At 32.3% G+C, this 12,236-nt stretch overlaps 1 protein-coding gene across 4 annotated transcripts in view; it reads right to left on the minus strand.

Moving 5' to 3' along the window:
* The window catches only part of Ptpn12 (protein tyrosine phosphatase non-receptor type 12), a 119,325-nt gene that overhangs the window by 63,265 nt on the left and 43,824 nt on the right, over positions 1–12,236 (minus strand). Inside the window, exons 2-5 of one of the 4 annotated variants that reach the window (XM_047560912.1) lie at positions 11,385–11,493; positions 6,204–6,374; positions 3,228–3,304; positions 1,247–1,342 (exon numbers count right to left, since the gene is read on the minus strand). In XM_047560912.1, coding sequence (XP_047416868.1) covers positions 1,247–1,270 — 24 coding nt within the window. In that variant the 5' untranslated portion in view covers positions 1,271–1,342; positions 3,228–3,304; positions 6,204–6,374; positions 11,385–11,493. Of the gene's footprint in view, positions 1–1,246; positions 1,343–3,227; positions 3,305–6,203; positions 6,375–11,384; positions 11,494–12,236 lie in introns of those variants that run through there. The other 3 variants (XM_047560913.1, XM_047560915.1, XM_047560914.1) reach the window with 3 other exon arrangements.

Below are 12,236 nucleotides of genomic sequence, written 5' to 3' on the forward strand. Positions count from 1 at the left end.
TATTATCAGGCATTTTATTGCTCTATGAAACCATTAATCATTTCCTGCCTTTTTAAAGTTATTTGGTAGCTGTCTTAATAGTTTCTGACTTAGGACAAGATTTAAATGATTACCACACCCTCTTCTTAAAATACTGAGAATCGTTCATGAGAATTTAACAAGAGTTTTTGGTTTTTCTTTATTTTTTTTTTATTTTTTATATTTATTTTTATTTTAAACCAATGGGATACATCTTGTTTCTCTGTACATGAAGTAGAGGCATACCATTTGTGTAATCATACATTTACATAGGATAATAGTTTTTGATTCATTCTGTTATTTTTTCCTTCCCCTCACCCCTCCCACCCCTCTTTTCCCCCTATACAGTCCCTCCTTCCTCCATTCCTGCCCCCCTCCCAACCCCCATTATGTGTCATCATCTGCTTATCAGAGAGATCATTCATCCTTTGGTTTTTTGAGATTAGCTTATCTCACTTAGCATGATATTCTCCAATTTCATCCATTTGCCTGCAAATCCCATAATTTTATTATTCTTTATGGCTGAGTAATATTCCATTGTGTGTGTGTGTGTGTGTGTGTGTGTGTAATATCACAATTTCTTTATCCATTCATCAATTGAAGGGCATCTAAGTTGGTTCCACAATCTGGCTATTGTGAATTGAGCAGTTATGAACACTGATGAGGCTGCATCTCTGTAGTATGCTGATTTTAAATCCTTTTGGTATAGGCCAAAGAGTGGGATAGCTGTGTCAAATGGTGGTTCCATTCCAAGTTTTCTAAGGAATCTCCATACTGCTTTCCAGAGTGGCTGCACTAATTTGCAACCCCACCAGCAATGTATGAGTGTATCTTTTCCCCCATATCCTCGCCAATACCTATTGTTGCTTGTATTCTTGATAATCGCCATTCTAATTGGGGTGAGATGGAATCTTAGGGTAGTTTTGATTTGCATTTCTCTTATTATTAGAGATGTTGAACATTTTTTCATGTATCTATTGATTGCTTGTAGATCTTCTGTGAAGTGTCTGTTCATTTCCTTAGCCCATTTGTTGATTGGGTTATTTGTATTCTTGGTGTAGAGTTTTTTGAGTTCTTTATATATTCTGGAAATTAGTGCTCTACTTTCTGTAACAATAGCTATAATTAAATATACTCTCGGCTTTAAGTCCTCTTCTTCCTGATTCAATAAAACATCCTATGTCATTTCATAAAATACTTCTCAAATTACATTATGAAAAGTACTTACTACAACATTGTACTCCCATATCATCCTCCAAAAATCGATTACTGTATTTGCTAAAGGTCCTTGGGTTGCCACATATGCTTTTGGCCCATAGACACCCTAAAATCGTGAAAAGCAAATTTCACATTTATTATTTACCAAAGATATTTCACTACCTAAATTTTAAGGTGTCAAATTTTATCCGTAATATTGTTCTCACCTATAGCATTTCTAAATAATCTTTCTTTTGTAGTACATAAAAACATGTCAAAAATATATATAATTCACTTCAGCTTTTGTTAACTATTACTACTTTTATTTATTAGACGTGCAAAACTGCTAATTAAGGACCATTTTATACTAATTAAATTTATATTTACCTGAGAAGTAAAAACTAAAGTCCCAGTACCTCGTCAACAAGGCTAAATGTAGTAGCAACACAAAAGGCATGTTTTGATTCTACAAACATTACTAGAACTAGTTAACAGTTTCTTCCACAGCTACCTTCATTTATTTATCTATTATACTTAAAATTTATTACCTCCTACATAGATTTTATTTTATTTTTTGGTACCAGGGATTGAACCCAGTAGCACTCAATCACTGAGCCACGTTACCAGACCATTTTTTATTCTGACATGGGGTCTCACTAAATTGCTTAGCCTGGTCCCACTGCCTCAGTCTCCTGAACTGTTGGGATTATAGGCATGGACTACTGAGCCCAGTTTCTACATAGGTTTTAAATAATAAATACAAAACTATGCCAAACAGGATCGCTGACTAAAATAATAAAACTGGCACATAATGAAAATACAATGAATTTCCACCATTAAGTACAATTAAAATCTATTTTTAATATACATCCTCATAAAATAACATACATATTAACATCTGAGAAAGCAAACCACCTATTAATTAGTTTTTCTTGAATCTATCAATTTTGGATCTTACTAAATTATAATTAAATTGATTTTGTGAAAAACTTTTTTGAAACCATGACTGTTCATTGTTGACAGAGACAAGATTGATTTTGCTACACAAACTCTTCCTACTTTACATTTTTGTCAACACCTTATTAAAATATGTAAAAATACCATATTATTACAAAACATCTAAAAATTGCACTTTTGTATTTGTATAACAGGAAAGATTGAAAAATACAGTAAAATTTATGGAACAAATTAAAACTTCTAATTTAAACTCAATCAAGTGGCAGTTTCCATCTCTCTCTGTTGATAACTATATATATATATAAAAATCTGATGACTTTTGATGGAAGGGTAACCAAAGTTACCTAAACAAGGCTAAATTTAATCTTGGATTGGAGTTGTCACTTGAAATAGTAACAAATACCAAGTTTTAAAGTCTAAATTATGCTCTATAATTTAAAATCAGTATTACCTAGTAATTTCAGCCCTAGTAATTTATCCTAATAAATTATTCAAATGAACAAAGAGGCTTATTGCAGTAATATTATCAGGGAAAACTATATGTTTTGACTACAGAGAATGACCATGCGCATTTGTGTACATAAACTTAAAAGTGATAATTTGAAAGATAATTTAGTAACAGGTAGTATTTATAAGACTTCAATGTAAAAGAAGAAACAAAACAGAAAATTACCTCTGTCACCATAAAACTAAGCAAAAACTATTTATTTATATAAATAAGGAGGCTGGAAGCACACAGATTGTGCCAGGGCAGTGACTTATTTTTCTTCTGTTGTTGGTACTATTTGATCAAATTAAAAAGCTATAATAAATTTGGTATGTAGGAGCCAGATGTAGTGGCACATGCCTGTAATTAGACTTGGAAGGTTGTAGCAAGAGAATCACAAGTTTGAGGGCAGTCTTAGCAACTGAGCAAGACCTTGCCTCAAAATAAAAAATGTTTAAAAAGTGATATTAGGGATGCAGCTCACAGGCAGAGTGCCCCTGGGGTCAATCCCTAGTACCACAACAAACAGAAAACTGGTATAAAGGAAGATGACTTAAAGCATACATACCTTAATAAAATTTGCATTGATATAGTCTGAATCTTGAGACGGAGTCTTTAAGGTCAACTTAACTCGGCTGTGATCAACTACAAGAAAAAGAAAGTATTTCATAAATTATGTTTAGTTGGCATTCACATATTTTCTAATGAAGCATAAGAAAGGTTAAGAAGATAACTAAGAATATTTTCTATAAAAAAAGAACTAATAAAAATGAAGTCTAGGTGCCAGCAGTGTCATTTCTGACATGATAGTGGTAAGAAATAAATTTTATGTAAAACAAAACCAGTGATATAAAAAATTGTATTATGATTGTAATCAGAATCATCTCTGGAACTCTTAAAATACAAATTCTTAGGCATTCTAGATTTACTACACCAGAGTGTAGGATTTAAGCCTTTGTAGCTTTAAAAAAAAAGCATAAAGGTGACTAATGAACAATTAACCACTAATACACACTAGCTCACTGGCAAGTTTTATTAAGAAATTTAACTTTCCTATTTTTCAGGTCATTATAAAAAGTAAATAAATTACAACAAATTAATGAATCAAGATATATAAAATAAGATGTATAAGATATATAAATAGTGCTCAAAGATGCACCTGCCAAAAATATTATTAGGTAGTGTCAAATTAGGGTAAAAAAATCTATTTAGTAAAACTCCAAAAACATTACCTTTATGAAATCACACATTTTTCTTTATTACATTTTATTTAAGTAAACAAAATATGTACATGATTCTGAAAAATTAAACCTGGGGCTGGGGATATAGCTCAGTTGGTAGAGTGCTTGCCTCACAAGTCAAGGCCCTAGGTTCAATCCCCAGCACCGCAAAAAAAAATAAATAAACCTGTAAGAAAGGTATAAGATTAAAATTAAGTCTTTCCCTGGCCTTCAATTTTGGAGTCCATGTCTTGTTTTGATTTGTATTTCTTGAATTAAGCAAATGTTTGTACACATTTTCATACACTTATTGGTTATTTATATTTCTTTTTACATAAACTATTTATATCCTTTGCATATTTTTCCATGTCTAGTTTTTCTTCCTTTCTTCTATGTAATCTACATAAAAAGAGAAAATCAGCTTTGTATGATTGGTAATGCAAATAGTTTTTTCCAGTGTGTGTGGATTTTTAAAACTTTTTATTTAATAAAAAACTAATTTTAGATTTACAGAAAAATGCAAAAATAGTAGTACTTCTTAGTTTCTAATATTAACATCTTATATAACCACAGTACAATTATAAAAATCAGAAATTAACAGTTATAAAAATTTTAATATATTCCACAAATTTTACCATTTCCCCCCTAATATCTTCTAATCTATGGACAACGATATCAAAGGCAATTAAAAATATGAAAAGACAAAAAGAAATGGTAACAAACAAATTTCTTAGCAAACTCTTCAAGGACAACTATAATGAGTAACTTATTTTTCATTGGTCCAAAAAAGATCTAGTTCTGCTAATTTAATCTACTTATTTTCTTAAGGAATCTTCTTTCAAAATTTGTAGGAAGAGACAGAAGAAAGACATACTACCTTCTAGTGAAAATTATTCTTCTCATGTTTCTAGTTAAGAGAATATTTTCATGTTTGTCAGTGTACTGTCATTTATTCTATTCACCCTACATGTTGTCCCCTTTTTTATGCCATTTGAGATTAAAAAGAAAAAGTACAAAAAAATGCTACTTCTGTTAAATGATAATAGAATATCCAGTAGTTAGAATAAAGGTGGTGAAATAACTATATGAAGCTTCTTCTTAACCTGTTTCCCAGTAATAAGGGGTCTCAATTAATTACCCTTATTCAGATGGCATATTAGTCTCTATTCAAAGTATCTCAATGGCAGAGTACAATAATTTGTTCACCACTGGGTTCTTCATAAATGTTTCTGGTGGTTGTAAATCCAAATGAAAACAGTGATTACCAAGTGGCTGCCTACATGTCAAACTGGTTATATGCAGGTTGTGAAGTAATTTTTAAATTTTTTCTAAGATGAAAAACTTTAAGCATATACAAAACAGTATAATGAATTCTTGTATGTACATTACACACCTTCAATAATTATCAACATTTTGCCAATCTTACTTCATCTATTGCTAATCAGGTAGGACTGAAGAAAGCAAATTAAAATGTAAGCTTTTTGGTGTTTTATATTCTGCATTAAGTTTGAATCAGTAAGTTCAAAATGGGGCACAAACATGCCTTTTCTAAGACTCCCCATTTATACCCTAAAGCACAGGTAAATGTAGTACTCAATGCCTTATATTATAAAAATACTGTACTTTAAATAAGAATTAAAAAATAATTCATGCTCTTTATATAACAACTCATATATTTTAATATTCTTCATTGATGTTTCTATTAAGCATAAAGATGAGAACAAATCTAAATATCAAAGAAATAAAATCAATTATTTCTCTTCATGGTTTTGCTGCCTGCTTCTACAATCTCCTATGAGCCTGACTTCCAACACATAAAACCAAGAGGCTCTTTAAGACAGCAGTTTTTTCCCCTTCACACTAAGCAAACATTAACAAATATGGCAAAAAAGAAAACACATATTGTCACCTCTAAGGACACAGAAATCTTCTATTAACTAAATCCTAGTTCTGAGAAATAAAAGAATCTCCATAATTAAATCATAATAGGTAGAGGACCATGATCCATCACTTTTAAAGTGTAGTTCAGTTCTAGCCCTTTCAACTTTCAATGAACAAACCATAAGGTGGTCATCCTTTGACCAAACAGTGTGCAGAAATTTCTCAATTCTGAGACTAGCCTTAGTATCCAGAACATAATAAGAACTCTTACAAGTATGTAATATTAAAAAAAAATTAATGCATAAGTAATTTGAATAGACTTTGTTACCAAAGAAGACATACAAATGGCTAAGTGCACACAAAAGATGCAAATTAGAATCAGAATGTGTACTAATAGAACACCTATAATCCAAAATTCCAAAGTTAGGCATGGTGGCACACACCTGTAGTCCCAGCTGCTCAGGAGGCTGAGATAGGAGAATCACCTGAGACCAGAAACTCCAGTCCGGTATGGGCAAAATAGTGAGAAATAGTCTCAAACAAACAAATGAAAATATCCCACAGTAACAAGTGTTAACAGGATGTGGAGAAACTGGAAACTTCACACATTACTGCTGGGAATATAAAATGGAATAACCAGTTTTGATTATAGTTTAGCAGTTTCTTAAAAACCTACACATAAGCTTCTACAGACACAGCAACTTCATTCCTACATATCTGCCTAAGAGAAATAAAATCATGTACACACAAAGACCTGTATGGAAATACTTATAGCAGTACTATACATAATGTTCGACTGGTGAGCAGATAAAGAAAACATGGTATATATACGTAAAATGAGATACTACTCAATAATAAAAAAATGAACTGATAGATGCCACAACACAAATGAATTTCATAAATGTGCTAAGTAAAAGAAGTCAGGGACAACAGACTACATATTATATGATTGTGTTTCTATTAAATTAACAGAAAAGGAAAATCTGTAGAAATAAAGCAGATTAAGTAGTTGCCTGACTTAAGACAACAGATTTTTTGGGGCAATGGAATGTTCTAAAATTGGATTGTGTAGATTGTTGTGCAACTCTAAATTTACTTTTCAAAAAAATCAGAGCTGTATATTTAAAATGGGTAAATTTCGTGGTAAACTGTATCTCAAAGTTGTTTAAAAATTACTATTTCTGCAAACACTGGACATGTTAAGCATTCAAAGGAAATTGATAAATTATTCTCTAGTAGTAAGTAAATATGTAAGTATGATTACTTTCAGTATAGTTTTCAAAATCAAAACAGTGGAAGTCTATTGGAAACCTATCTACTTATCAACTCCATAAATCTAAAGACACATTGACCTGCCCAATGATTAAGATCTCAAGCTCCAAGGCAAAGTCTCTCAATTTTAACACACTGGCATTTTGGTCTAGATAATTCTGTTGTGGGGTGAACTGTATCCTGTGCATTACAGGATGTGTGACAGTACCCCTTGACTCTACCTATTAGATGCCAATAGCAGTGTGTTATGGATTAGATACGAGATGTCTCCCAAAAGCTCACATGTGAAACAGTGCAGGAAGGTTCAGAGGAGAAATGACTGGGTTGTAACAGTCTTAACCGAATCAGTGATTTAATCCCCCAATAAGGATTAACTGAGTGGTAGCTGAAATGTTAGGGTGTGGCTAGAGGAGGTGGGAACTGGAGCACGGCTTTGGCAATATATTTGGATCTGGCTAGTGGAGTCTCTGCTTTCTGATCATGATGTGAGCTGCTTCCCTCTGCCACATTCTTCTGCCATGATACTCGGCCTCAACTCAAGTCCCAAGAAATGAAGCTGGCCTTCTATGGACTAAGACCTCTGAAATTGTGAGCTCTCAAATAAATGCTTCCTCCTCTACAGTTGTGCTGGTTGGGTCCTTTAGTTACAGCAGCAAAAAAGCTGACTAAAACACAGCAGGTCCACCCCTAAACCCCAAATATGGCACTCAAATTGTCTCCAGGTGTTGCCAATTGCAGCTTGAGGAGTAAAATCATATTACATTATCTGAAAACAATGATTTTTTGGGCATTTTTTTATTAGTTCATTTTAGTTATATATAATATTAGAGTTCATTTGGATATAATTATACAAGCATGGAATATAATTTTCTCTAAGTCCCCCATGCTTCCCCTTTCTCTCCCCCTGTTCTACTCTATTTATTTGTAGTTTTCTACAGTTCTTTCTTCTATTTATAGTTCAAAAAATTTTTTTAGTTGTAAATGGACACAATGTATTTATTTATTTATTTATTTTTATATATTTTTAGTTGTTGATGGACCTTTATTTTATTCATTTATTTATATGCGGTGCTGAGAATTGAACCCAGTGCCTCACACATGCTAGGCAAGTGCTCTACGACTGAGCTATGGCCTCAGCCCTATTGATAGTTTTTTTTTTTTTTTTAAATTAGTGCCTGTGTATATACATACAGGTGAGATTCATTGTGGTACATTCATTTACGTACACAGGAAAGTTGGAATGTCCCCCCTTGTCTTTTTCCTCCTTATTTTGGTCTAGTTTTCCTTCGCTTAAATCCTCGCCCCACAATTTAATTAAACAGATACTTCTCAAAAGAAGAAACGCAAATGGCCAACAAATATATGAGAAAATGTTCAACATCATTAGCAAGTAGGGAAATTCAAGTCAAAACTGCACAGATTTCATCTCACATCAGTCAGAATGGAAGTCATCAAGAATACAAACAATAATAAATGCTGGAGAAGATGTGGAGAAAAAGGAACAAGGGAATGTAAATTAGTACAACCACTATGGAAATCAGTATGGAGCTTTTCAAAAGAACTACCATATGACCCACTATACCACTCCTTGGGTTTTATACAAAAGAATTAAAGTTATCATACTATAATGATAATATGCATATCCATGTTTATAGCCTAATTCACAATAGCCAAACTATGGAACCAGCCTAGGTTTTCATCAACAGATGAATGTATAGGAAAATGTGGTATATATACACAATGGAATTTTATTCAGTCACAAAGAAAAAATGAAATTATGTCATTAGCAGGAAAATGGATGAAACTAGAGATCATTGTTAACCAAAATAAGCCAACTCAGAAGGCCAAAGGTCATATTTTCTCTCATATGTGAGCTAGATAGGAAAAGGGAAAAGAAAGGGGTGGGGAAGGAAGGGATCTCATAAAAATCAAGAGATCAATAAAGGAAAGAGACCAGAGATGGGAGGCAGGGTGGAGGAGGGAAGCACCAGGAAGTGGTATTAGTCAAATTATATTCTTATATTGTGTGCATGTACGAACATGTAACAAATCCCATCATTATGCAAATTATAATGCACCAATAAAAAAGTGGAAAAAAATTCTCACCCCAATTAGTTGTGTGACAAGCATTCTAACCCCCCATTTCTCAGTTTCTCATCTGTAAAATGGCATATAATAGTACTTGTCTCATAATTTTGTTGCCATGATTATGGTAAAAAACCCATTATGGTGTTAATTCATTTAGCACAAAAATGAGCAAACATAAATTAAGGCTTCTACTTTTCAGAATATCACTGACTTCTGTTCTAACCCTATTCAAAATTAGAAAATTATTCTTTCTACTCTCAGTTTTCTCTATGTCCCTCATTACTACTGTATCATTCTCAAAAGCACTTATCACTGTATGACAGACTATATATGTTAATTATAACTATTGTTTATCAGGTAGACTAGAATATAAACTTCACAAGGGCAGGGATTTTTGATATTTTGTTTTTTCATGTGTACATAATATACACTCAAAGTATGTAAAATGAAATGAATGAAACAACATATAAAATCAGAAATCTGGAGCTGTTATATGTGCATTAATTACAGAGCACTCTTAAGATTACCTCAATTATCTTTTTTTAAAAATATTTTTTCAGATGTTGATGGACGTTTATTTTATTATTTATATGTGGTGGCTGAGAATCAAACCCAGTGGCTCACACATGCTAGGTAAGCACCCTACCACTGAGCCACAACCCCAGTTCCATACCTCAAGATTATCTTGCTTCATAAAGTATACAGAAACCCATGCCAACACCTATCTTGAGGTGGACTAGTGCTAGATCTGAATATTGGTGTCACTCCCCCCATTTATAAGCTGAAATGGAACCTTCAATGCAAGGTATAGCCTCTTATTTAGTGTTCTTATAAAAGAGGCCCTAGGGAGTTTGTCTGCCCCATCTACCACATAAGTACACAGTAAGAAGGCATCATCTATGGCAAGCCCTCACCAGATACCAAATCTGCTGTTGCCCTGATCTTAGACTTCCCAGGCTCTACAACTGTAAGAAATATAGTTCTGTTGTTTATAAACTATTCAATGTATGGTATTTTTGTTATAACAGCCTGAATAAACAAAGACAACTGGTGGGAGTGGTTACTATGCTAGGTACCATAAAGTGTTTACATCTATTTAACATGCCAAAAAATCCTAAAAGTACGATCATTATCATCATCTCCATTTTTACAGGTGAGGAAATCCAGGTACACAGAGGATGAGAGTCCAAGGTCTTATAGCTACCAAGTGGTGAAGTCAGGATTTGAATTTCTGAAGTTAACAACTCTTCATCCTAAGTTGCCACTTGTTACTTCTGCTAACACTGGTCATCCACACATTCCACAGCTGAGAATAATGTAGAACAACAGAAAGACAAAGGATTAAATTTAGGCAACAAAATCAGTAAGGAACAGAGGAAAGAAAATGAGGCAGATGAGATGATCTGAAAGAGAGTTACTATAGAAAAAGAAAATTTTAGAAACAGACTGGTGAATGACATCAAGATAGCACAAAATAAACATTGAAAAAAGACCACTGAATCTGCCAATTAAAAACTCTCAGGGAACTTTATATCTTATGAAGGATGTTTTTGAGAGAAGTTTTAAGAAAGACTAAGACTTTAAGGTATATCAAGAAATGAAGATATTTCAATACACTAGAAGTGAAGGTAAAGAGAAAAAAAAGACTACTGGTAGCTTTAAGAGATAGTACATACCAAGCAAAGTTTTTATTTTATAAAATGAAGGCAAATTTAAGTACGTGTTTAAAGTTACTTTGCCAGAAAACTGTTGTCTAAAAATATAATTATAATGTTATTAGAATATAATGCTATTAATCTATGACACACATATTCGGACTTCTGAGAAAAGTAGACATTTAGGTAAGTGAGTCATTCTTTGGCCAATTTTTTCCATGCGTAAGTAATCAATCAAGGTTCTTATTGTGAACAGATAATAGATCTATCAGTATTTTTAGCATTTTATAGAAAACATTCATGTCTATATTATGTTTTAATGAAATCACTTCTATGAACAAAGAGTCTACAAAAGATATTCTTGAAATTTTGGTATTTAAAAGTAACATTATTAGAGAACCTGTGGTGCTTAAAGGGATAAAATTAAACAATAAAAACTACTACCAGAAGGAAAAACACAATTATAAATTATTATTTTGTAGTGTACCTTGGAAAAAAAGATTGATTACTACCTCCTTAACAAACTAAGGAAGAACAAAGCTAGTTAGGTTATAAAAGGCTAATTAATTAGCATTTCTATTTTGTTCTATCAAGGCATTTCAAACTTACATGGTAGTATGTCCTTATATCTGTTCTTTTTAACATTTTCTTCTTTTTCTCCAGTGGCTGTGGGATAAATCTTTTCTGTTCTATATTTGGTAGATAATCTTCTTAATCGCTTAAAATACAAGAAAATAAAATTCAAGTTTAGAGAAACATTTATATATTTGCAAAATGTTAATGATGTACAATCACTGGATTTTGCTGACCCAATTCTTTACAACCAATTTTCCTTTTTTTCTAACCTCTTCATTTCCCCATCCCTAAATAATTAACCTTAAGGATTTCTTTTAGCATAAATGAAAACATAAGATTCATATTTATTCCAATGAGCAGCAAAGAAGGTGATAACTAAAATAAAAATTAAGTAATTTTATTTAAAGATATCATTAATAAGCTGAGTCAGTATACTTAGCTCTTTAATGTACTTAAGTAATTTCTCTTTTAACTAAGTTGAAAAACCATGCCTAAAAAGAATTATGTACAGATTTCTTTATATCTTCTCTCAATAAACCATGAGCACCCATGATGTGCCAGGTTCTCTAAGGCATAAGCTAATAATTACTTATAAGACACTGCAAAACAAAGTTCTTTCATACTGGATTGGAAATGTCCAACAAAGACCAATTCTGCTTATTCACTGCATTACAGAAGTGGTTTGTGGGTTAGTGACAAATTCTTACCACATATGGCAGTAGGGATGTTCTTTGGACTGGAATATTTCTGCATGTCAGTAATACACTTCCTGCTTTCAGAAGAACTGAAAGTTGGCATTGTGAATTGTTTAAATTCTACTCAACTACACTGCTAAAACGTAATTTCAAAGAGTTTTACTTTCTTTCAGACTTAAAAGACATATTG

Source organism: Sciurus carolinensis, chromosome 8, assembly GCF_902686445.1.
Source record: "Sciurus carolinensis chromosome 8, mSciCar1.2, whole genome shotgun sequence".
Lineage (NCBI taxonomy): Eukaryota > Metazoa > Chordata > Mammalia > Rodentia > Sciuridae > Sciurus > Sciurus carolinensis.